Consider the following 27,680-nt stretch of genomic DNA (forward strand, 5'->3'; position numbering starts at 1 on the left):
GACTGCAGGGCCTGCAGGTCTCGCTTCGCAACTTCTTGACCCTGACATCGAGCATAAGAAGCTCGTCGCCATGGTCGTCGCAATTCGTGTGACTGAAGATGTCGATAGGCATTGCTACTATACTTATTTATTATAGGGTAGGTGATTCGTAACTCAATGAAGAGAGGGATGAGTTTGTCGTAATCACCCAGAAGCTCGACATACAGGCAATCGTCGTGTGGTGAATCGGAACTTGTTTATCCTGTTTCGCCACATTCTTCGGCCCACCCCGTGTAAGAAGAATTAGACCCGATGCTTAGGATTGTTAGTTCGCTGAGAAATTTTGTGTCTCCCAGAAGCTCGCATGGGATCGACGACAATGCCACCTAGCGAGCTTCTTGGGGCAGACATTTTCCTTGTTGGGCGAGCCAGTTCTCTCCAAGCTGCGACCGCGATAACATCAACTCCACCAACGGTGCTCCACAACGTTATAGCCGCCTGAGCCAATGTGGGCGTTACTCAGCCTTTATCTTCCTGTACACGTGGGACGTTCGACAAGAACGTGGAAGCTTATAAGACATGGAGTTAAGTATTTTACCAAAAGGGTTTAATTTCCCGTATTACTGTAATTGATAAATCTTAAATCACTCGCTTCCCCTTTTCCTTTTTTTTTATTTAAAAGTCTAGAAAACATCGCGAGTTAAGTTGCAAATAATTTCCTATCGGCGGGGCTAATTCCTGCAAAATATGAGAGTAGTTAAGAGAAGGAATGAATATGGACATAGTTTTTGTAAGGATAAGTGTTGTAAGAGATAGTGGAACCAAAAAAAAATGTAAATAAAAAGAATGGTCTATGTTGATCGTCATTGTAAATATTTTGTGAAATCTGTCAAGGGGGGTAATTGTTAACAGATTCTTGTTTGAGGGGACTTATTTATAGAGAACACGTTGTTACGTATTGTTATTGTAAGGAATCAAAATGTCCACTTGTTAAAGAAATAAAAAGCATATTGAGAAAATACACATCTTACTTGTTCAGGTAATGAAGGAGGGCGCTGGGCGCCGTTTAGGATAAGTTCACCTTTCCCTGTATAGTTTCTTGGGTAGCAGGATTTTTTTTTTTTTTGGAAGGGTCAAAAAGCAGTTGTATGTTTTCTGAGTCATATACCCGTTAGTTTGTCGGGAGTGGGACTTGACGAGCCCGCTACAAAACTCCAGATCAGCTGGCGGTATATGCGAGAAGGAATTGGAAAGATTCAGTATTTAATACCTTGAAAAAAAAACAACTGGGATTTAGTAGTTTGACCTTTGCCCATTTTGATTTGTCTGATCCTTGGTTTTCTTCCTAACTGGACGCGAACCACCCGTGATAGAACAACTAAAGATATATATATATATATATTTATTTGCACATATGTATTTTTTGGGGTGTGTGTTATTTTATTTCTATTACAGGGAGATATCCAAGGGAACGCACGTACTTCCAAAATAATAAAAATAAAAATGGGTTGTGACGGATTGCCAAGAACAAGACGTCACAAACTATATGGTAGCAGGCACGGCCACGTATCCTGAGGTGCTTTCGCTTCAGTGTTTTATTTCCGCCTTTGACAAACTCCGTTTAGTTCTGTTAAACAGGTATGCAGTGAATTTTTTTGGCGAATTGAATTTATTCGTGTTTTGCTTAATGTATTGCCTTGCCGAATTGCAGAATTTTCCTATAACCTCTATCTTTGATTATTAATAGAATTTGTTTTCAGGATTTTTAAATTGTTTAAATTTCAGTTCATTTTGTTTCCTCTTGATTATTATGGCTCATATTTTTGAATCTAGTACCTTTAGTTTTCAGATACCCACTACCTTGGCTGGTACCAAGCATTTTAGTAGATCTTTAGATACCATACCTCAAAGTCCAATTGTTGCGATGCCCCCTCCTGCCCCTTCACCGGTGGCCTTTCAGAGTTCGCCACTGCAGCAATCACCTCATTTACTTAATCTTAAACTTAGTCCCTTTTTAGGTTTTGTTACACAACCCTTGCCTAATGGTGACCTTTCGGAAGTGCAATACCAACTACGTTACAATACAGTTTTGTATTTACTGCAGGATTTTAAAGTACATTGATGGTATGGATTTTCGTCAATTGTTTCATTTCCTTTTGACTGTTGAAAAAGTAATTAAATTAAATATTTTTGATATGGAATCCATTCTTTTAGAATGTCTACCTCATACTTCTGGTATATTGCGATCCTGTTGGTTGGATTTCCTTCAAAACAAGTATCCTTGGACAATTTTTCAATGCGCTCTTTGGCAGTGCCTGGTCCCACGCAATGCCTTGCAAGACTTAATTACAGCTTATGTCTCGAGAAATCAACAACAAGCGGAAAGCTTATATTCTTGAGATTATTGAGGCTACTAGAGTTTTGGAATTTGCTTGGAGCGAAAAATGCCTTCTTGAGGAAATATTAAATAATTTGTCAACAGATACTCGCTCACACCTTCTAGGACAGCAGAAACCTATCTCTTTAAAAGCATTTCTAGACATTGCTCGTAATATTTGGGCAATTGAATTAAATGAAGGGATTCTTGGAGCCGGTTTATCAAACCAAAAAACCCCCAATAAATCAGCTTATTCAAAATGTAAAGTTAAACAAAAAAGGTCTATTGCTTACTCTCTCCCCCAGTAAATTGTTTGAACATGCCCCTACTACTTGCCTCAATATTGAATTCAATTTCACACATTCGGGATTTTCTTTTCCTACAATTGTTGATGACTGTAATCGTGATGTGAGTTCTGATATTTCTGGTAATGATACCTTCCCTGTAGAGGAGAAAACTGCTGAAGGCACTGATTCATTACTTCACCTTTCTCGTTTTTCTTCGGACCCTTTGGTCCCCTTTTGCCCTGTAGGTATTTCAGACTTATGAGGTCGCTCTGTTCGTACCTTATTGGATACCGGGAGCTCCATTTCTTTAGTGTCACGGACATTTTTTGAGACTTTGAGTTCTAGTTTACCCCAGCCCACACCTAGTTTTCTTATTTTACGAGATGTTTGTAATGGTCTTTTGACACTAACGTAGCATATCCGTTCGATTAAGAAATATTGACCCTGGCAGACCTTGTCAGCTCCTGCTCAGAAATGTGTAGGGTAAGCCTTTCACAGGAAATGGTAAGAACACTGACCTTTGGCGAGAGGTGACGAGAGGCCAAGCGAGGGTTTAAATAGGTGCGCATAAGAGCGACACGAGGTCTTTTAATCTGGAATCATCGGAGAAGCAGGAGCTACTGGTCTTATTTCTAAACCGAACAGGGTAAGCTAGTCTACACCCTTATCTGCCATTTGCATTGCTCACTTCAGTCTAAACTAAATCATGAGTTTATTTTAATGATAAGTTAGATATTTGTACCTGCCCGTTCAGGGCTGTCTCTACCATCAACAGTATTAATCGGGAGGGGCAAGTTACATCCCTATTTAAGATCCCCGTGTTCATGTTGGAACGCTACGTCACGTCCAGGTTCGGGAGACTAGCGACAGTAAAAGTCAACTGCTCGTCATTCAGCTTGCCAGCGAGAGCGTCGAAGCTGGCCTGGAGGAATCGCAGCGAGTCTAGGAACCAAAGCTCGATGGTCGCTCGCAATCCTGGGATGGACACCCACTTGCTGACGCTGATGTAGTGCTTCTCATTCTGCGCCAGGACGTTGATCCATTCTCTGTCGTAAGCAAGATGCATAACCAGGTGGTGAAAATAGTAGCCCGAGCTATTGTGGAAGAAGACAGACACAAAGCGCGAGTCCCTGGCCTTCATATTGCATTTGCTGCACCATGGACCAATATAGCTTCTGGTGCCATAATGGTCATAATGTCGCACTTTCCTGTTGTCGACGGTGAAGCTCTTGGTGCAGACAGGGCAGGTGGTGGCCTCATCATGCCTACACTGATCATCGGGGGACGGACAGTGGCAGCATGGGCTTGGGGGCTAACAACACTTTCCCTATCTCTCGGGCCTCCTCTACCATCCTCTCGAGGAAGTGCTTGGCCAGGTCGGACCATGATATACGTACGATTCAGGGCCAACATACCAGTGTTGCCACAACACAACATAAGCAAAACTCGAATCCTCGTGGAGCTGGTAGGTGGTGGTGGAGGATAGGTCAGAATCAGTATTGCAGTGGACAGGGGTTTGAGGAAGGCCTCAAAGACCGCTATGATGATTGCAGGGTGCTCTACCGTGGCACTGTGCATGCGAAACTGCTGAACCGCATGTGGTTTGGGCATGAGTATTCGTGTAGGTTGCGGGTGAGCTTCTCGGCAGCGATGTCGGGGCCTCGAGAGTGCTGGTAATCATCCTGTTGTCGGTTATCGAAGGTTATCAGGCACCTTCGACACACCTCGATGTGGTGATCTTTGACCTGAGACCAACCGGCAGAGCGTGCGGACGAGGTTGTAATGGTGGCATGAGTCGCTCTTGATCAACAACAAGTTGATCTCTTGCGCACCCCCATCATCCATGTAACTCACCCGAATGGAATGCACCAGATGCTTCTCTTCGGTGAGGCTGTAAACATTGATGCTTAGCCGTAGGCCCAACACATTGCACGCATGCATCTCGAATCTACCGATGTCGGAGATTTACACAGGGAAGATGATCCCGACCATCGCATCTTCGAGCTCCGGCTCGAATGTTATGTAGTGGGCAGTTCGGTGTGGGTGGTCTTTCTTGTGGACTGGGTGCAATGTTGCCAGCAGCGACCAGAGAAAGAACTTGTTGTCATTGTTCTGAATATTCAGAATCGCCTTCTTGGCCTTAATGCTAGGTGGCAGGTGGATATAACTCGACCCCTACAGTGGCACAAACTTGGGAAGTTTCACACAGAGTTTGTGTGGTGTGCCACACAGCAAGCCACCCCAGCCCTTAGCCTGGTGCTCCTCCTGCTTGGTTACCAGCTCCTCAACAAACTGGTTGTAGATATTCGGGAGGTTGTCACCATCTGCCAGATGCAGCGTTTTTGTCTTTGAGTGATGGCAAAAACTGTATGTTTCATCGGATGGCTTTTTATACTGGCAACATAACGATGCGTAAAATTTTGTGGAGTGCGTAGCCAGTACATCGCTGAGGATGGAAATAATGGTGGCACGCTTGTCCTCCAGAAAGCTACACACATCGCAGGAGCCATCCAATGTAAGGACAAAATCTTCCAGCAAACACTCGAAAGCAGACTGGTGTGCTTTGACTGCTGGTTTGATGTGTTTGGCGGATGGCGGTGCAACGAGGAAAGTTGCTTCTGCCTTCCTCTTGGTGGAGGTGGACGATTGTGGCACAGGGGTGCTGGTGCCCTTGCAAGTGAGTCGATGCTTGTTGAGGTACAAGATTGTCAATCGTTTGCCACACCCGGAACACGGTTCCATAGCCGACAAACTCTTGCCAGGCACGTAGGTACGATAATGCCTCGTATAATTAGCGCTAGAAACGCTTTTCTCACACGAGGGGCAAGTCTTCATAAAATGCATGGTGCATACGTTTAGAGTGTCTTTATTTATATACAAAAAAAGAATTCAAGGGAGGGAATTTTTTTTATATACAGATAGTTTTGGGATTGTCTTATTTGTATACGTGATTGGGAAAACTAAACAACAATAATATTTCATGCAACAAATTGGTAATACGCTGAAGCCTCGTTATTTATATATGTATGTTCACAGCCATGAGAAGTTGTCAGGCACCAAGCAGGCACTTGCTTCCGGTACACTACAGCTAGCAAGGTTGGTAAGGTCTCATGTGACAAATTGCTAATATACTGAAGCCCCCTATTTATATATGTACGTTCACGGGGTGTCAGAAGTCGTCAGGTGTCAAGCAGGTCACTTGCACTTAGGTATACGCTACAGCTGCCATGTCGGTAAGATGTCATGCGACAAATTGCTAATATGTTGAAGACCCCTATTTATATATGTATGTTCACAGGGCATCAGAAGTCGCCAGCTGCCAAGCAGGTCAGTTGCACATCAGTATACACTACAGCTGGCAACTCGGTAAAACCTCATGCGACAAAATGCTAGTATGTTGAAGCCCCTATTTATATATGTATGTTCACAGAGCATCAGAAGTCATCAGGTACCAATCAGGTCACTTGCACTTCGGTATACACTACAGCTGGCAGGTCGGTAAAACCTCATGCGACGAATACCTAATACATTGAAGCCCCCTATTCATATATGTATGTATGTTCACAGAACGTCAGAAGTCACCAGGCACCAAACATGCTGCTTGTACTCTGGTATACACTAGAGCTGGCAGGTCGGTAAAACATCATGCGACAAATAGCTAATACATCGAAGCCCCCTATTTATATACGTATGTACGATCACAGAGCGTCAGAAATATGCCAGGCACCAAGCAGGCTTCTTGTCCTCCCTATACACTACACACCTAGCAGGAAAGTAAGATGTCATGCGACAAATAACTAATACGTTGAAGCCCCCTATTTATATATGTATGTTCACAGAGCGTCAGAAGTCTGCAGGTACCAAGCAGGCCTCTTGCACTTCAATATACAGGGTGAACAGAAACCGTAGGGACAAAGTTCAGGAGATGATTCCTGATAGGTAAAGGAACAAAAAGTTCATATCAACATATGTCCAGGAATGTTCGGTTAGTCTGTAATAGAGCAATTAGTACTGGTACACATTACATGGCATGGCTTTCATCTATGTTACAACAGGTGTTCAAAGTGGCGTCCTTGTGATGCAATGCAAGCGTCCGCACGTCGCATCATGGATTGCCTCACTCATTTGAATGTTCCAGCCTGTACCCGAAGAGCATCACAATCTACACGGACACGCTGTTCAAGGTTCTGCACATCAGGAGCTAGCTCAGCATACACAACACTTTTCAGATGCCCCCACAAGTAAAAATTAAGGGGGTTTAAGTCCGGTGATCGAGCGGGCCATGCCACAGGACCTCCTCGCTCCGATCCATTTTCTGGGGAAGATGTTGTTGAGGTGTTGACAAACAATAATGCAAAAATGTGCTGGCGCTCCATCATGCATCAGCCACATTACCTGTCGTATTGCCAAAGGCACATTCTGAAGCAATAGAGGCAGATTGTTCTGCAGGAATTCCAGATACGTCTGTCCGTTAAGGCGTTGTGGAAGAACAAATGATCCAAGTCAGTGGTCGCCAGTAATCCCTGCCCAAACATTGATGCTGAACCGTTGCTGATGAGACGATTCAACCATTCCCAGAGGATGACCCACAGATGACGATTGTGTAGGTTGACAATGCCATCTCTACAAAAGGTCGCTTCATCAGTGAAGAGGACTGACGACAGAAACTCCAATATGGTGGTGGCCTGTTGCAAAAACCAGCGACAAAACCATTACCTTGGAGGAAAATCAGCTGGTGATAATCACTACACACGTTACAGGTGAAAGGGATAGTAGCGGTTTTAATGCAGGATACACAACACCGTCGCTTGGCTTACACCATGCTGGTGGGCCACTTGCCTGGAGCTTGTACTGGGGTTGTTCTCAATATTGTGTAGCACATGTTTCTCCAGATCTGATGTACGCACATGCCGCGGCCGCTGTACGTGTTCGCCTGTATGAAAGGACCCATGCTCACACAAGTGAGCTGTCTGTCCAGGTATGTGACTTGATAAATCCATGCGGCACTCGACCATTTACATCTGCTTGACCGTATACGAAGACCATCCCGTCTTGTTCCTGGTACGAATAACGGACCATGTTTTTTCAACGTATCTCCAATCACACAATCTGCAACACAGAAAAGCACACTGTGAGTGTTGTTATGAGAGGATGATGTCGTTCTTCAGTGCCATATAACTTTGCAAATATGCGTTTCTGGACATATGTTGATATGAACTTTTTCGTTCTTTTACCTGTCAGGAATAACCTCCTGAAATTTGTCCCTATAGTTTCTGTTCACCCTGTATACTACAGCTGGCAGGTCGGTAAAACCTCATGCGACAAATAGCTAATATGCTAAAGCCCTTGTTATTTATATACATATGTATGTTCACAGAGCATCAAAAATACACCTGGCACCAAACAGGTGAAGCTCCCTATTTATATATGTATATATATATTTACAGACCGTCAGAAGTCACCAGGTACCAAGCAGGCCACATGCCCTCCAGTATACACTACAGCTAGCAGGGGCAGTACCACTAATGCTTTTTTTTGGGGGCAAGAATTTCTAATACACGTAAACTTGGTTTATATATATATGTGAACTTTCACATCTGGAAAGCTGTGTGTGTGTGTGTGTATACAGTACTTTTTTAAACCTAAAATTAATTTATTACGAAAAAAATGCAAAATATCCCAGTATCAATTCGATCCATCTATCTGAATCGAAGATACTGTTTACATACTCCCATATCACCATATGCACCAATTAGTCTCTTACACTTTTGTGCTCAAATAACAAGCTAATTGGCAATTTTTTCAAAGTAACTAATCAATAACATAATGGTTACATGAGAAATATGCAAATACGAGGCGTATTTTTTTAAGTAAGTACCGTTTTGATATGTACAAAAAACAAGTAAACTTTTTGTAACCATTTTATTGTTACATGAAAGACCACACTTTTATCTACTTTTCCACATAATTGCCACCAATATTAAGACACTTATCATATCGAACAAGAAGCTTTTGTATTCCATTGTCATAGAAGTTTGCCGCCTGATTTGACATCCACTGCAACACGGCCATTTTGAGGCTATCGTCGTCATTGTGGCGCTGACCTCAGAGATGCTTCTTCAGTTGCAGAAACACGTGGTAGTCACTGGGCGGTAGATCGGGGCTGTATGGAGGATGATCAAATTGTTCCCAGCCAAATGATGCGATGAGATCTTGAGTTCGATTGGCCGCATGTGGACGGGCATTGTCATGCAGCAAAACGATCTCTTTACTCAGCATGCTGCGCCTTTGGTTTTGAATGGCACGGCACAGTTTTTTTAAAGTCTCACAATATGTTTCGGAATTTATTGTGTCACCACGAGGCAAAAATCAACAAGCAACACCTCCTTCCTGTCCCAAGACACTGTACACATGATTTTCCGGACTGAAATTGTCTGCTTAAACTTCACTTTCAGGTGTAATGTAGGCCACCCATGTTTCATCGCCTATGACAATTTGGCTTAAATATGCGTCACCTTCAGCTTCATAACGCCCAAGAAAAGTCAAGGCACTACCTAAACGTTTGCTATTGTGCACCTCAGTTAACATTTTTGGTACCCATCGTGAGCACAATTTTCGATAGTTTAAGCGTTTGGTAACAATTTCGTAGGTAACAGTTCTTGAAACTTCAGGGAACTCCTCTGATAACGAAGAAGTTGTGAAGCCTCTGTTCTCTTCCACTTTTTTATCGACTTTCTGCACCAAATCGACAGTGATCACTGAGTGTCGCCCACTCCGTTCCTCGTCATGAACATTCTTTCGGCCATCTTTGAAAGCTCTTACCCATTTGCGTACCATTCCATCAGTCATAATGTTTTGTCCATACACTTCACAAATCTGACGGTGAATTTCAACTGCTTTCACGCCTTTAGCACTAAGAAAACAAATAACATCGTGTATTTGACAGTCGGTGGGATTCTCATTCGGCGGAGGCATTTTAAATATGCAAAAGCAAATGTATACATGATCGATTGTTGCCGCAATGGCGTCTGTGGCTTGCCAACAGATGTAGGTACACAGTGCACATGCACGGGACACCGACCGCAGCGCTGCAGCTGCGGAATTTCAAAATGGTACTTAGTTTAAAAATATGCCTTGTAGAAGATATTTTAACAATATGCAACGTCTAGCAATTGGCTATGTCAACTCAGGAGCGCTCTATCATATGTCTTCAGATAAACGTATTGCTACCCGAAGACGTTTAACCTTTAGTCCCCCGCCGTTCCATATGTGGAACAAAAAAATATGTCCCTGTCAGCCGCGGTTGCATATATGGAACAAACAGCTTTAGATACAATTATCGAGGGTTTGCCACACTTATATGTGTATATGGAGGTTGAAACACTGACAGTTTGGTTCGGGAACATGTGTTTACGAAAATTCCAAATCCCCTCCCCCCTCCTTTCTCGGAATATGTCACGTGTTTGGGCTCACACTTGACACAATGAATGCTTGGTATTTACGATGTTGTTTTCCTCCAAGCTTCCAACGCTGTGATTTAGTACTGATAAGGCACACATTCTTCTTTGTGTTTAGACCTGGTGATCCAGCCGAAAGTAGTAGCAGGGGGGGGGGGGGTCAAGGAGAGGCTGGATTGGAAGAGGTTTAGCGGTGTCAGCTTTCTGTCACCTCTATGTTAGAAATGCAATGAAGCCTGACGACAGCCCGAGGTCAGAAGCCAGAATCATGAGTCTATCCAGAAGTATAGACAAAACAAAGGATTGCAAAGGCTCCCTCCCCCCCTCTGTTTAGGAAAGGCCTCGCCATAGACGTTCAGAGCAGTGGCTGTGAAAGACCGTGTTTTGTGCTTTCCGATTGTGTGCCCCCTGAGCTGTGTTGAACTTGTGTTGGGTAATTTTTTTGTGATATGTGCTTCTGATTTTTTTCGTTCGCACTTGCATCTTGTGTAGCTACTGTGAATCCATTTGTTCCCTGTTGACTCGGCTCTTTGTGGAAATATGTCCGGAAGGAAACAATTATGCGTTAGGGAGATCGATGAGCTTTTATATGATATGGACAATGAATGTGAGAGCATGGGATCAGATGTTGATCAAGATGATGACTTTGATGATGATGTTGATGTGGGGGGGATATCTGATTCTTCTTCAGATGAAAATGACTCTCCTCTCCCAACAGCATCATCGTCGACGTCATCAAGTTCGTCAACCTGGGGCCCGCACACCTCTCATGTTCAGGGTCCAACTCCTTTACCTTTTACTGGTCGGCCCGGACCCAAGACCTCAGATTTGACTCCTGATTCTTCACCCACGAACATGAATCAAGTTTCATTCTGTTGCGAAAGGTCCATTCTTTGAAAAAAAAAAAAAAGCAAAAGTTCCAGTTTTTCCCCAAAGTAGCTGGAGAAGAGGGGGCAAACTCCACATTTTATGTTTTTTTCATTGAAATTTCGGAGGATGCAGCCCCCGCCCATAACCCCCCCGTGGTTGGGGCATCCAAATTTTACATGGTTGCAGGCACCAATGTATTACCTGCAAAACAAAAGTTATCCGAAGTAGATTGGTCCCATAGTGCCAGAGTTATTACGATTTTTCTCCATTATGTATACGAATTCAAATTTCGCACTCAAAGCCTCGGCGACACTGGGCTTACTTTCGTCAGACTGCGTGGCATACTAAAGGTTAAAATCTTTGAGTATTGAAAAAGTTTGACGTCCGAGTACCCCACACTCTGCGAGTACATTTGTTTGCTCCTAGATGGCACTGGCGACATCATCCCCCTACCATGGCAATTCACACTGTGTCCCCTTGGCACCCGTTGGTAGCATCAAATTTGTCATAATTTGTTATATTAGTTAATTTGTCCATTTTTGGACAGTAAAATTAATCAAAAACATTAACTGTACTTCAAAAATTAAAATTGTTTGTATCTCATGTCGAACTAGAAGTAAAGAAGTCAAACACTAAGCATGCATGCAACATTCGCTTTTCAAAGTGTAAAGCGAATGTTGCATGAGGGAGAAGAATAAAACAGGAAACAGGATAAAACAATTTATTATTGTGAAGGTTACGAGACCGGAAAATTGAACAAGATCACGGTCAGTACAAATTACGTTATGTTTTGTCGCAACAGTAGAAAAAAGACAGGTAACATATGGGGTCTGTATAGAACTACAATTTTAATAAATTAGAATTCCAAAATCAGTATATATTGCATTTTGATTTCATACCCTTACATAATATGTTTGTGTGGAGCATAGGTGCATTGCCTTAGTCACATGTTACGTATTAAGCTGGTGGTCCTGGGTTCAAATTCCACTCAGTGCACATTAATCTATTTTTTCGGCACCAATCCTCAATGTTGTGAGGACACCTAGCAAATTATGTGATGGTAAACAGTTCTAGAAGGTCCTAGAAACTTGTAGCAGCAACAGCTACTCGCATAATACAAGCAAATTGATGACAGAGAAAGCAGCTCGAGCATTGTTGCCAGCTATAGGCATGCGTGTTGTTCTTAAGAAATTATCTATTGATTGATTGAATTAAGGAAACTAAAAATTACGGATTGTTACAAAATTGAGAACATGAATTATCGCGAAAAGTACAAAGTACGTTATTCTTGCTCTCTATGTAGGCTTAAGGATAAATTCATTTCTTTATTAAAAGAATTATCAGTTGTGCCTGAAAATAAGGGCTGAATGAAACAAAATATAAAAAAAGAACACACACTAATAAATGATGGCATGAAGCATATAAAAAGTTGCTATTTATAGGTGAAATATTATTTAATTATCCTGAAAACTAGACTTTTAAATTAAGATCATCGACCAAACAACACTAATATATAATCCTGGCCAGCTGACTTAAAAAAGAACACCAATCATGACATTTGAAGCAGGTTTTATACAATCACTTTGTCTATGCATTCGTTAGTTTTCTTTCTGAAATTTAGTGTAAGCATGTTTGCTCGATGCCTGACTTTTACCATTAAAAAACAATTAGAATGAATGATATTTCTATCATATGTACCTTAATTTCACAAACAGTATGACCACAACATCAAAGAATGATTTTCCGATAATTTCCAATTTCAAAATATGATTAAGACTTCTCGCTGTTATATAACCAGCATAGCACATATCCTTTCACGATAATCTTCCTGTGGGTTACTTGAAACAACAAATAAGCTTCTTATCTCTAGAAAAATGAACCAATCGTGAGACTTCCAAGAGATACCTGGCATTCCTAGCATCCCTAGAAGTGGTCCACAAATACACCCGTTACCAGGAGAGTTGAACACAACTTTAAACTGCACCGCCTTCGTACAATGAAAAATCCAATTAAACCCCATGCATGGTGCAACGTACACAAAAGACTTAAAAAATACTGATTTCGCTAATGAACTGTAGTGATCACTATTTAATAGAGCAATTATGTGTGATTGAATCACTTCTACAGGATCACGATGCATTCACATGACATTTAGGCATACATCTTTATCATGAAATACAAATCACGTTCTTCCGAGACTTCCTTGCAAAACATTTTTTGCTGGTTTGCACTTTGTACGAAATCCCAGGAACAATAAATAAAGCAATGTCTAAAATATAAATATATGTTTATTAAATGAATGGTATTTACATTAACATATTAAAAATGTTATGTATTAACAGTTACTTTGTAATTTCGTAAGTTAGATTGAAGTGCATGCCGATTGTGATACAACAGCTATATAAATAAGAACTATGGTTGAGTAGGATAGTGCTTCCGAATCTTGCAAAATAAGTTATATTGAAATGGCATTCCAAATAAAGGTGGAAATGAACTTGTGTTAGCTATAATAAATTCCCTCAACAAAAGAGAACATTACAAGAAATGTACACCATGCACAACTTAACTTGCTGTACCATGGCAATGAAAAACTACATATCTGAATATATATCTGAATATATATATATATATATATATATATATATATATATATATATATATACACACACACACACACACACACACACACACACACCATCACACACACACACACACACACACACACAGCCTCGAGTTTTTTTTTTTTTTAATGAAACATGTGGGCATACTATGGTACTTTACATTTCATTTCATTGTTCCTTTTCTTCTGAAATGGTGGGAATTCCCAATGTACCTTGTACATAGAACCGTTGATTAACAAATGTGACATTGCAAACAAAGAAGTAACCTGCTATTTCCAATTAATAGCTGGTAGAACAGAAGGATCGTATAATGTTTACCAGTATCCTTACCTTTCATGTGTACAATGGACAATTTCTGAATGGTTGTGTATTTTGAGCAAACAAATATGTGTTTTTAAGACATACATTTTAATAAATGCAACATGATATTTTATGTTATATTTTATCTTGTATTTGATTATCATAACTGGTCAAAAAAAGGACAAGTATCCTGTTAGACAGTATGTGCATAAAGGGTGACCTCACTTCAACATAGTACAACCTGGACTGCTTTTTTTTGCAGACTAACGAGGCTCTGGCAACTGGCTCTATGGTCAGTATAAATCTTTGTGTTGTCGTGTTTTTTGTCCTTATGTGTGCCCCTTTACAGCCTCACCTTTTACCCTTTGTCAGAATATTTTAAGTTTTTGGTTATGCAACAAAACAGTACTGTTATTTGTTATAGTATAGGGCTGGACCCCGTATAATGTGACGGGTGCAAAATAGTGTAAGAGCTAATGCACCCAAAATTTCAATTTTAATTTCAATCAAGTATGTGTGTGGACAAGGAATAATTTCCAATTGGTTGGTAGTGTGTTTTGTAAGCAAATATGTACACTTCAATGTGCATGCACGAAATTGCATACAGTAGACTCACAATTATCCAAGCTCATTGGGACCAAGACTATCTCGGATACGGGAAAACTCTGATAATATGGAGTAATGTGCTAATAGGTCGTAAATGACGAAACAACACTTAAAACTGTATAGTAATTATTTAGTACTTTATTACATAAATGAGAAGATTACTTTTTCAAAAAGTCTTTCATAGTTTTTTGGACACACCTTTTCCGTTTACCACTCATACTACATTACTGGCTTAGAATAGGCCTATACACAGATTTTAAACACCACCGTAACAATCGGATACACCGACAATGTAACGAACACGTGCAGCGCAGACGGTGACTTGACTCCAACTTACTAGTAAACAAATAGGAGTTGCGTTATGAAGTGTGATGTTTTCCAACCACTCCCTCGGTTAACCCGGAGCCTCAGTTTATCGGGACTCGGTTAATTGCGAGTCTACTGTACCTGAACCTTTTTCTTAATGATACATACATGTATACTATGGCACTTTACATTATGTTTGATTATTCATTTTGTGATTAGATGATAGTCATTCAGAAAATGTACATGGAATGGTTTATTAATATTTTTTTTCTTTCCGCGGTGGCTCAGTCGGTAACGCTTCTGACTACCATGCTAAAGGTCCCGGGTTTGATCCCCGACCGGTTCAAATCCGGGAACTTTTCTAACGATGGAAGCGGCCCCAGCGCCCACCCAGCGTCGAATAACATGGCTACCTGGGGGAAACCCTGGGTGGTAAAGGCAGTCAGGGGCGTGATGGTGATCACATCACCCCCACTCATGACCGGATCAAGAAAGTGTGTGGAATTACCCCCACACCCCCTATACGCCTTCATGGCGTGGTGCTATGCACAGGGGATCACTTTACCTTTTTTTTGACTGTGCTCTTCCAGTTTGTTCCGAATATGATTGAATTTCCATTCTCACAGTTATTAATCAGTAGGCTGCATACTAATTGTTCTTTTTGTTATTAAAACTCACATTATATTCAATAACATATATTATTGTACAGTACTTAAGTATAACTAAATAGTATATAGTATGTGGTGTAACTATGACTAAATAAATAGGTTAGGCAATTTTTCTCTCTTTCTTCTATTAAGTGCATACTTGAGTAGGTTAGGGAGGTCAAGTTTGGTGCTTTCAGCATTTATTTTAGGTTTCTACTGTTGTCACTTGCCGTTCGTGGATACACCCACTGTGATTCAGAATGTGGAATGATGAAAGTTTGTGTTGAGCATTTTCTCCACTGCAAAATGAATGTTCTTTTCTTTTCTGTTATGTTAATTGAATTAGGTGAATTATGATTTTAAAAGTTAGTAAGAGTAATTCCCTACTACTTTTAAAGATTGTGGGCTATATTGTCTAATGTCACTGATTGCTTTTACATTAAATGAGAGTACAATACATGCATTGTCTGTTTCTATATCAGTTGCTTCATTTTATTTAAATCAATATTTTCAGTTAAAAAAAAGTAAGCATGTAATTGGAATGGAAGTTGCCCAACCCTGTGGCCGAGTGGTTAGCACATCGCGCTGCGACGGCAAGGGTCCCGGGTTCGAATCCCGGTCAGGCTTGGTTGTTTGTGAATGTCCATTCATCAATTTCATCATTTCATCACTCATCCCCATCTTCGCAAATTAGCCAAGAGGCACAAAACGCGAAGTAAAATAAACTAAATCAATCAATCAATCATGGAATGGAAGTTATAAAGAGGCATACATATGATGCACTGGAAATCAGTGTGGACAATGATTGATTTTGATTTGAATTTAAAATTTTGGGTGTGTCAGCACTAAGGCTATTTTGCACCCGTCACATTATACGGGGTCCAGCCCCTTATCCTTACACATAACAACTCTAACGTTGCAGAACTAAAAGCATAAAATATTAAAATCTTCTGACTTTCGTTAAAAGCTGAGACTGTAAAGGAGCACTCAGCACAAATAAGGACAAAACACAGGACAACACAAACAAAATTATACTGGCCATGGGGCCAGTCGCCAGAGCCTCGTTAGTCTGCAGTCAAGGGTGTACTATGTGGAAGTGAGGTTGACTATTGGGTGCACTGTGTGGAAGGAGCACCCCTTACACCCCAATGTGGACAATGACAATGAATAGTTTGGTGAATAAGTATACATGTGGAGGTTATATTTTTTAAAAGAGTCGTGTGATATTTTGTGTTTGTGGTTAAGTGCATTGAAGGTGGTAGCCTAATGTGTTCTTTTTTCAAAGGAAATCGAGGTATGTTTTCATGTAATATGAGCATATAGTTTTGACCTGCAGGCAAAATTAATAAATTTGAATAATATATATGTATTCATGATGCCATTATTGACAAAACTTTAAAAAGTACAGCCGGCCTGCGTAAGGTCCCAGCTTCGAATCCCGGCCTTGGCATGGATGTTTGTGAGTGTCCATCCATCAGTTAATTTCATCATATCATCACTCATCCCCATCTTCGCAAATTAGCCAAAAGTGGCACAAAAGCGATGTCAAATAAACCAATTCAATCAATCAATCAATTTATAAAGTACATTGTTACAGATTTCTCATTTAACTTAACATACGATTTGCATGAAATTTAACTTCAGCATGAATTTATAATATGAAATACGAAATAGGAAAAATATTTTTACTTTAGAAGTAAATCGAACTTGTGCACATTTTGCGATGGTATGCAAATTATGTGTTGAAATCGGTTTGGGATAACCTTTCAACACAACAGCTGGCATATGAAATTCCGCCATCTTAATTCCAACACAACATAGCGCGCTCTTAAGTATTTTAATCAAGTCAAAGAGTGCCTTTAGAGATAAGGCTGACAGTAGAGATCTGTTAACCTTAATGCAGTTTGGACTAATACAGTGTTATGTTGATGTGATGTTCTTATATACCCAATAGGCCTAATACATGTAAATAGTTATGTACATTAAACATAGATCACAGCACTAGGCAGAACATATAAAATTAAATATATTGTTTATAAAAGTGTGAAGCTAGAAGAACCTGATAGCTAATATTGATTGTTAACATGAAAAAGAAAGGAATGAATGGAATGATAGAGATATATGTGAATATTACCATTGAAGTTAAAAGTTTCTTCAAGTTAAAGTATATTAAATTGTAAGAAGGTGAAACACGAGAAATTTGTGTCTTTCCTTACGGCATATACAAACCCAGAGTGGAAGTTTTGATATGCGTTCCAATTGCAGCACCAAAGCACTTTAGGTTGCACATCACAATCGCTGCACCAACTCTGCTAGCACGTTCCAGTCATGGCACTGAGTTCACACACTATTGTTGTTAAAAGGTGTAGTTGGCAGTGCGTTCAAGACGTGGCCCCAAGGGCGGGGAAGTTTTAGTTTAGCTAAATGCCAAAAGTCAGAGGGGAAAGAGCAAAGTGGTTAAGGACTGTATAACGAGGAGAAGAATCGAAAATGGAACTAACAACTCCTATTTCCTCAAAAGACCCATTAGAAATTGCGCAAGATATTAAATTAGAAAGGGCCAAGGAAAGAAGGCAATATATATTGAAACCTTTGGATCTATGTTGCGGCAGAAGAATAAGTTATCCAAAATATCCTTGTGTGTGCCTCACAACCAAGCCAAAGAAGGAAGGCAGTATGGGCCATTGAAGGAAGTCCCTTTCAACCAGAGAAGGAGGAAATCCGTCCCAACCAGAGAAGGAAGGAAGTCCATCCCAACCAGGGAAGGAAAGAAGTCCGTCCCAACCAGAGAAGGAAGTCAGAATTATAGAAGTGAACTACTTATAATAGTGAAAAAAAGACTAATGCCATAGAGAAATGAATATGTAGAGAATATCAAGAATACTTAGATTGAATAAGAAAGCTATAGATATTCCTGTGTCCGAAACAAAAATGATATTGACATGTATTGTAAAGAAAGTTACCATAATATATTATGACCTTTAATCTCCTTTGGAAGATCTTTGCTTGTTTTGATTCACAATTATAAAAATAACCCATTACCCTAGAGATATATAGCTGTGGTAGGGATTTGCACCCCCAAAGGGAGATAGCAACGTTTCATTTAAATTTATTGAACATTGGATGAACCGGTTATTGTAGAATTTTTACTATTTTGCCTACTAGATTTGAAATTGAAAAATATATGTGATGCTTGAAACCCTGAATTGGGTTCTGCTTCCCCTGAAGAAAATCACTGTCAATTTGACCAGAAAGAGTTATATTTCTTTGAAGTTTAGGTTCCATTTGATTTGCAGTAACCTGCAAAATATTGAACAACTGTCAATAATTCATTTTTTCTACAATCCATATTGAATAGTGTTCGGAAGATATGCAGCTGGATGTTCTCACAAACAGTGACGTTTTTAAAGGTTTCTGGCCTGTGCGACATTACGGAGCAATTAGTAAGATGCTGGTATCCTTATATCTTGTTTTTCGCCAAGAATGAAAGGGCATGGGTTCATATTCCACTATCTCCCTCCACTTTTATTTACAGTATTTTTTTATTGTTAGTGAGCTGAATATAGACTATTGATAATTACAAAGTTAATGGAACAATGTAGGGCCTCCCGATGGCGCAATGGTAGCGTCGTCGCCTTGTAATCAAGGGGTCCCGGGTTCGATTCCCGGTGGAGGCACATAGTGGTTCGGATTCCACTTTAAACTGTAGGTCCAGTCCCGATTAGCCTTACTGTGCATAAAGTGGACTTAAAACAACAAATCAATCCAATCAATTAATGGAACAATGCAAAATTTAACACGAGGCTTGCTTTGAGGAATTCTTCTTCTGCACAGTTTTTTATTGTTAATGCAATACTCAGCAGAAGTTGAATGGTATTCAATCGATTGCAAGAATTTAAGGTAAAATCATTTTTTCGCCTTCAATTGTCCTTCGTAAATTGCATTAATACAGACATTAGAACCAATTCATATATTATGAGAAGCATGCATACTTCATTTTTGACGGAAACACAAAATGGGAAAAAATACGCTACTTAATGGTCATATTTCATGTTTTTGAAAGGTGTGAGGTGCATTTTCCTATCATGTTTTGTGGGAAAATGTATATTTCATGATCATTTCGCATGACATTACTTTTATATTTCTTTTTGCAAATAAATATTTTGATAATAACACAACACACCTTACGATTTTTGTTGGCACAACGAAATAATTTTTGGCACTAACTATTTCTTGCATTCCACATATAATTTTTCCCCTTTATTTTATACACATAAATATTCGGACTAAGCTTTAATTTTAATGTGAGACAATTCTTAAAAATGTAATTCAGTGTACATTATAAAGTCAGTAGTATTAAGAAAATTGCTAATTTATTTTTCACATTCCAGCAATTTTGACAAGAAGGAGTTTACCATGCTCTGCTACATTGATTGCATTGGGGATTGAACACTTCATTGAATGGTTTATTTTTGAAAGGATCAATATCCTCATGAATTCTGAAATGATGGATCAAGAGAGATTTTTGGGGGAAGGATCTTGGTGATTTGAGGAGTCTAGGGGAAGACATAGATGCCTATCCAGGAGCTGTGGAAGTAATTGAACAGAAAGTAATGGATTCAAAGGAAAGTATAGTAAATTCTACACATTTGAAAAAAATCAATGATGATTCAGCATCAGTCATCATGGAGATAAAACATTCGAACAGCAATTTTGGAAACCATGAAGATATTTGTTTATTTGAATATAACGGTTGAAATAAATCCTTCCCCCAAAAATCTCTCTTGATCCAACATTTCAGAATTCATGAGGATATTGATCCTTTCAAAAATAAACCATGCAATGAAGTGTTCGATCCCCAATGTAATCGATGTAGCAGAGCATGCAAAAGGAAGGGGCATTTGGATATTCATTTGAGAAATAACAGTGATGAGAGTCTTGTTTTCTCTAATTGCAGGAAGACTTCGGGAAAGAAAGGTCTATTGATTTCTCACTTATCAAGTCATGATGGTAGACAGCATTTCACGTGTACTCACTGCAACAAAGCATTCACAAGGAAAGGTAGTTTGGTTTCTCATTTACAAATTCACGATGGTATTCGTCCTTTTGTGTGTACTCACTGCAAGAAAGCATTCACACGAAAATGTAGTTTGATTTTCCATTTACGAATTCATGATGGTGTTCGTCCTTTTGTGTGTACTCACTGCAGCAAAGCATTCACACAAAAATGTTATTTGAATTCGCATTTACGAATTCATGATGGTGTTCGTCCTTTTGTGTGTCCTCACTGCAACAAAGCATTCACAAAAAAAGGTGATTTGACTTCCCATTTACGAATTCATGATGGTATTCGTCCTTTTGTGTGCACTCACTGCAACAAAGCATTCACAAAAAAATGTGCTTTGACTGAGCATTTACGAATTCATGATGGTATTCGTCCTTTTGTGTGTACTCACTGCAACAAAGCATTCACACAAAAATGTAGTTTGACTAAGCATTTACAAATTCATGATGCTGTTCAGCCTTTTGTGTGTTCTCACTGCAACAAAGCATTCCCACTCAAATGTAATTTAACTGAACACTTACACCTACATGATGGTATTCGTCCTTTTGTGTGTACTCACTGCAACAAAGCATTCACACGAAAAATTTATTTGACTTCCCATTTACGAATTCATGATGGTATTCGTCCTTTTGTGTGTACTCACTGCAACAAAGCATTCAAACAAAAATGTAGGTTGACTTCCCATTTACAAATTCATGATGGTATTCGTCCTTTTGTGTGCACTCGCTGCAACAAAGCATTCAGACAAAAACATATTTTGACTTCCCATTTACGAATTCATGATGGTATTCGTCCTTTTGTGTGTACTCACTGCAACAAAGCATTCACACGAAAAGGTGTTTTGACTTCCCATCTACGAATTCATGAAGGTATTCGTCCTTTCATTTGCTCTCACTGCAACAAAGCATTCACACAAAAACCTATTTTGACTGAGCATTTACGAATTCATGATGGTATTCGTCCTTTTGTGTGCACTCACTGCAACAAAGCATTCACACAAAAACATAATTTGACTTCCCATTTACGAATTCATGATGGTATTCGTCCTTTTGTGTGTACTCACTGCAAGAAAGCATTCAAACGAAGAAGTGATTTGACTTCCCATTTCCGAATTCATGATGGTATTCGTTCTTTTGTGTGTACTCACTGCAACAAAGCATTCAAACGAAGAAGTGATTTGATTTTCCATTTACGAATTCATGCTGATATTCATCCTTTTGTGTGCACTCACTGCAACAAAGCATTCACACAAGAACATATTTTGACTGAGCATTTACGAATTCATGATGGTGTTCGTCCTTTTGTGTGAACTCACTGCAACAATGCATTCACATGCAAAGGTGACTTAACTGGTCACTTACGAATACATGATGGTATTAAGCCTTTTGTGTGCACTCACTGCAACAAAGTATTCTCACACAGAGGTAGCTTAACTGCTCACTTACGCCTACATGATGGTATTCATCCTTTTGTGTGTACTCACTGCAACAAAGCATTCACATACAAAGGTAGCTTAACTTCTCACTTACGAATTCATTATGGCACTTGTACTCAACCTTTCCTGTGTACACAGTGCAACAAATCATTCAACACAAGAATGTAGTTTGACTGTGCATTTACGAATTCATGACGGTACTTGTCCTTTTGTGTGTACTCACTGCAACACAGAAAGGTAATTTGACTTCCCATTTACAAATTCTTGATGGAATTTTCCCTTTTGTGTGTACTCGCCTTCACACAAAAACATATTTTGACTGAGCATTTACGAATTCATGATGGTATTCGTCCTTTTGTGTGTACTCACTGCAACAAAGCATTCACACAAAAAGGTGTTTTAAGTTTACGAATTCATGATGGTATTCGTCCTTTCATGTGCAATCTGCAACAAAGCATTCACACAAAAACCTATTTTGATAGCATTTACAAATTCATGATGGTATTCGTCCTTTTGTGTGTACTTACTGCCACAAAGTATTCACACAAAGAAGTGATTTGAATTTGCATTTACGAATTCATGCTAATATTCATCCTTTCGTGTGCACTCACTGCAACAAAGCATTCACACAAAAACCTATTTTGACTGAGCATTTACGAATTCATGATTTTATTCGTCCTTTTGTGTGCACTCACTGCAACAAAGCATTCGCAGAAAAAACATATTTTGATATCCTATTGACGAATTCATGATGGTATTCATCCTTTTGTGTGTACTCACTGCAACAAAGCATTCACACAAAAAGGTGTTTTAACTTCCCATTTATGAATTCATGATGGTTTTCGTCCTTTTGTGTGCAATCTGCATCAAAACATTCACAAAAAACCTTTTTTGACTGAGCATTTACGATTTCATGATGGTATTCGTCCTTTTGTGTGAACTCACTGCAACAAAGCATTCACATGCAAAGGTGACTTAACTGGTCACTTACGCGTACATGATGGTATTCGGCCTTTCGTGTGCACTCACTGCAACAAAGTATTCTCACACAGAGGTAGCTTAACTGCTCACTTACGCCTACATGATGGTATTCGTCCTTTTGTGTGTACTCACTGCAACAAAGCATTCACATACAAAGGTAGCTTAATTTCTCACTTACGAATTCATGATGGCACTTGTATTCCACCTTTTCTGTGTAGTCAGTACAACAAATCATTCACACAAGAATGTAGTTTGACTGCATTTACGAATTCATGATGGTACATGTCCTTTTGTGTGTACTCATGCAACAGAGCATTCACATACAAATGTAGCTTAACTTCTCACTTACGAATTCATTACCTGTCAGTGATGGAGACCCATTAGTCAAGTGTCAACTTTAGAGAAATCTTCCAAGATAAGAACTGTCAAGGGGATGTGTTTTTGTGTGGCTAGTTACCCTTGCTCTGTGTATATACAGGGTGTTTTGAGGCTGATGATACATACTTTCAGGAATGATGGAGAAGGACACATGTATCAATTTGAGATAAGGAACCCTGGTCCAGAAACAACTTAGTCAAAAGTTATAAGTGAAAATCAGGTGTATGAAGATGTAATACTTTTATTCCCTGCATAAGTTTCACAAGCTGCTACATTCACAACAGTTGTTCAAAGTGGCATCCCCCAGCTTTGCTGCAGGCATGACTTCGTCACACAAAGTTCTGGCGTACCCACTGGAACAACCCCGGGGTCGTTCGAACAATGTCACAGGCAGCGAGAATTCTTGCCAGGAGATCCTCTTCAGTCTCAACAGGTGTCTCGTACACAAGACTTTTCACATGTCCCCTCAATAAGAAATGAAGTAGTGGTCAGACCAGGTTACTGAGCTGGCCACGGAACAGGAGCACCTCTTGCTATCCACCTTTCATGGAACGTCTGACACAGATGTTCACGTACAGTATGTTCAAAGTGAGTTGGGTCTCCATCATGTTGGAACCACATACGTTGACGAAGATCAAGTGGGATATGTTCCAACAACGTGGGGAGTATGTCTCGCATAAACACAAGGTACACTGGTGCAGTGAAGTGGGGAGGAAGAAGATACGGGCCTATTAGATAATAATTAAATATGCCTGCCCACAGGTTTACTTCAAATCTGTGTTGATGGCTCGTCACAACTGTAGCATGGGGATTCTCACCGGCCCATACATAACTGTTGCGAGTATTCAGTACTCTGTCTCTCGTGAAACAGGCTTCATCCGAGAAAAGAACATAGACAGGAAAGTTAGGATCGACCATACAGCGTTGCAGTAACCATTGGCTGAACTCGACGCGAGGTCCAAAGTCAGCAGGAGTCATAGCATGTACTTTCTGACGATGGTAGGGGTTGTAGCTGCTGTTCCCGTATTATTTTCCACACAGTACTCTGCACGACACCCATTTCACGTGCAACTGATTGGGTGCTGATTGCAGGCTCCTCATCCACACGTGCAAGCACTGCTTCTTCCAATTCGGGAGTCCGTACGTATCGTTGTCCTCCTCAATCCTGGTATTGTGGTTCCACAAGTCATGTTTTCTTTAACCGTTGGAACAGTCTTGGAAACATGGTGTGGGTCGGATGTCTCCTACGTGGGTACTTGGCCCGATACAACCTTTTGGCCTCCTCCCTACTGTTTTCATTTGCTTGTCCATACACGAAAATCATGTCTGCAAAGTCAGCTACCGTGTACTCCATTTCACTACGGCTGTTCGACTGTTACACTTCAACTTGTAAACACAGACTGCAGTCGACCGACCTTCACATCGGGACTGACCATGTCTGAGATGTACACACCACGCCATCTGCAGTGCAGTAGTGGAGTTTCTTGTCCCCACTCCTCATGATTGTGTACGAGACACCTGTAGTAGTCTGAAGAGGATCTCCTGGCAAGAATTCTTGCTGCCTGTGACATTGTTTGAACGACCCCGGGGTTGTTCCAGTGGGTACGCCAGAACTTTGTGCGATGATGTCATGCCTGCAGCAAAGCTGGGGGATGCCACTTTGAACAACTGTTGTGAATGTAGCAGCTTGTGAAACTTATGCAGGTAATAAAAGTATTACATCTTCATACATCGATTTTTGCTTATAACTTTTGACTAAGTCATTTCTGGACCAGGGTTCCTTATCTCAAGTTGATACAGGTGCCCTTGTCCATCATCCCTGAATGGTTGTATCATCAGCCCGAAAAAACCCTGTATACAGAGGCTGTTCAGCGTATATTTGACCAAACGCGATTCCTTTCCTCTGCACTCAGTATGAACTCGCCCAACCTTGGTCGGGCATGTTTGTCAGTGTAGTGTCCTTTATGGATGTGAAACTTGGAAAGTAACAAAGAAAATTACTAAAGACCTAGAGACATTCATAAACAGATGCCTAAGGAAACTTCTGGGAATATATTGGCCAGATATTATCTCAAATGAAGATCTATGGAAACGTACGCAAGAGGAACCGGTGGCAATACAGATCAAAAGAAGAAAGTGGAAGTGGATTGGCCACACATTGAGAAAAGATCCATCGGAAATAGAGAAACAAGCATTGAGCTGGAATTCACAAGGACAACGTTGGAGAGGAAGGCCAAGAATGAGTTTGAGAAGGACAATAGAGCAAGAAATATGGGAAGCAGGAAAGGCCTTTTACGAGATAAGGAAGATGGCTGGAAACAGAGTCCGTTGGCGATGCTTCGTTGAGGCCCTATGCTCCGTAGGGGAGTAACAGGAAATAAGTCAAGTCAATCAATTAAGATGTCACTTGATATTTCCGACCGCCATGCAGATAAGGCATTAGAGTTGGTCAAGCCATTCTACACCTCATATTTGTGTGAAAAGGGATTTTCATCTCTGATTCAAGTGAAAATCAAGTGCAAAAATAGACTTCACACGCATTCAGATTTTCGACTTAAGTTAACCACCATTGAACCCAACATACCCCAGCTTATGCAGAAAAGGCAGCCCCAACCATTACATTAGTTTGGTGAGAGAAAGAAATGTTTTCAATTTCAACATGTGTGTTTAGTTAGATGTCAGACTTGAGTAAATTAGTCTTTTAAATTACATATTTACTTTTCTAGAATGTAATATATGTAATTTGTTATGTTAGGAAAAATAGTATTACAAACTGGATGCACACCTATGGGTCCCATGAAGTGTACAATATCCTTCAAGGTGGGTCCCGGACTGAAAAAGATTGAGAACCATTGGTTTAGACCATTCATGCAATCATTGAAGGAAAGCATTCACAAGTATAGAAAACCAGTTTTTTTGTTTGCATCCGTGTAGATGTATCTCCAATGAAGCAAAATCGTGAAAGTCATTAAAGATTGTTATTACAAATCACTGTTAAATAGAAAAATTTATATTGATTTAATTTCTTATTGAAGGGTAACAGTGTGTATTGAAAAATAAAAAATAAAGTATTATTATTTTCTTTCCCAATCTATACCTTGTCCCAGCTATCTGTAGAGCAAGTCCGCACATAGCATCAGAGAAGCAAGGGAAATCGAATGCCCAGAGCAAAGCAGTACATGCTTCTGGGAAGGCTGGTAACTGCAGTCGCTTTCCCCCACTCCACGCAATTACATCTCTCTCACATCATGAAACCTGTGTCATGAGAAAAATTGAAATTAATTGAACAAGATATTTTTTTCCACAGATACGTTGCTAGTTTAATTTAATTTCACTTATCTAAAATTTAATTGGAAATCAGCACAAAATTATTAGATACTATGGTTGGTTGTAATTTATGTAAGTCACTGGTGTAGAAATTGTCATAAATCTTTTTTTGTATAATTGCAATGAAATAAATACATGAAAATATTTCACATCTCCTCCCTTCCTTCCTTTCTTGTGAGTCTTTGGCAAGTATTCACACACCATGCATAATTTTCTTTCAGCACAGAATAGAAATGAATAGCATTGTGCCCATCAGGAAATGTTGTTACGCTTCCCCCAGGAGACTCGAGCCCAAGGAATGATTCCTTAGACTTCACATCATGGTGCGGATCCATGAATGATGTTATTGTGGCTCAATTTTAGCTAATGTTCAAAATAAATTATAGAAAGTTCAATCACAATAGTTATTTCTATTGATTGCCTTATGCGATCTTAGCTTTGAATATTCATTGTATGAATTTATCTTCGATACACCTTTTACTGGTTAGCATTTATATTTGACAGGGCATGTAGATTTTCACTTCTTCAACTTGCTTAAGAGGTAGTGCTAAGCAATCTTATACCAAACAGGGTGAAAAATCAGCGTCTCCACTGAGTCAAGTTATTTCTTTGTAATGTCTTTAATTCTTAAGCATATCAGTGTTTAATTGTATGCAGGTTTTTTTTCAATGAAAACAGAATTTTTAAAAGCTTTGAAGTTTACTTTGAAATATGTTGATATTTCATGCGAGTCAAAAGTGTATAGAGTTGAGCCTGAGTTATAAGTATGTCAAGGTGAAGAGAAAGTACTTACAATCAGATTTAGATACATTCTCTACAGTCTTGCAGAATTCATGGAACAATACAATATAACTTAGAAACATGCTCAATGTGTGTACACTTCACAAACAAACCTCAAGATAGTTGAACTAAACTATGTATTCCAGCATAATAATAAATGTTTTAAAAAAATAAATCTTATTCTTATTTTGATGCAAAGCCAATGTACTGAACAATATCTATTTTATTTGTATTCTCATTTTAATGATTCAAGGCCAATGCACT

At 39.7% G+C, this 27,680-nt stretch overlaps 1 protein-coding gene across 8 annotated transcripts in view; it reads left to right on the plus strand.

The window, feature by feature from the left end:
* The window catches only part of LOC145987877 (uncharacterized), a 366,758-nt gene extending 339,280 nt beyond the window's left edge, over window positions 1–27,478 (plus strand). For 7 of the 8 annotated variants that reach the window (XM_083122656.1, XM_083122657.1, XM_083122660.1 and 4 more), the window contains one exon: window positions 20,408–26,095. In XM_083122656.1, the coding sequence (XP_082978782.1) occupies window positions 20,408–21,824 (1,417 nt within the window). In that variant the 3' untranslated portion in view covers window positions 21,825–26,095. Of the gene's footprint in view, window positions 1–20,407; window positions 26,096–26,857 lie in introns of those variants that run through there. The other variant, XM_083122663.1, reaches the window with a different exon arrangement.
* The last annotated feature ends 202 nt before the right edge of the window (window positions 27,479–27,680 follow it).

The sequence above is a fragment of the Lepisma saccharinum genome, chromosome 5, assembly GCF_977018435.1.
Source record: "Lepisma saccharinum chromosome 5, izLepSacc3.1, whole genome shotgun sequence".
NCBI lineage: Eukaryota > Metazoa > Arthropoda > Insecta > Zygentoma > Lepismatidae > Lepisma > Lepisma saccharinum.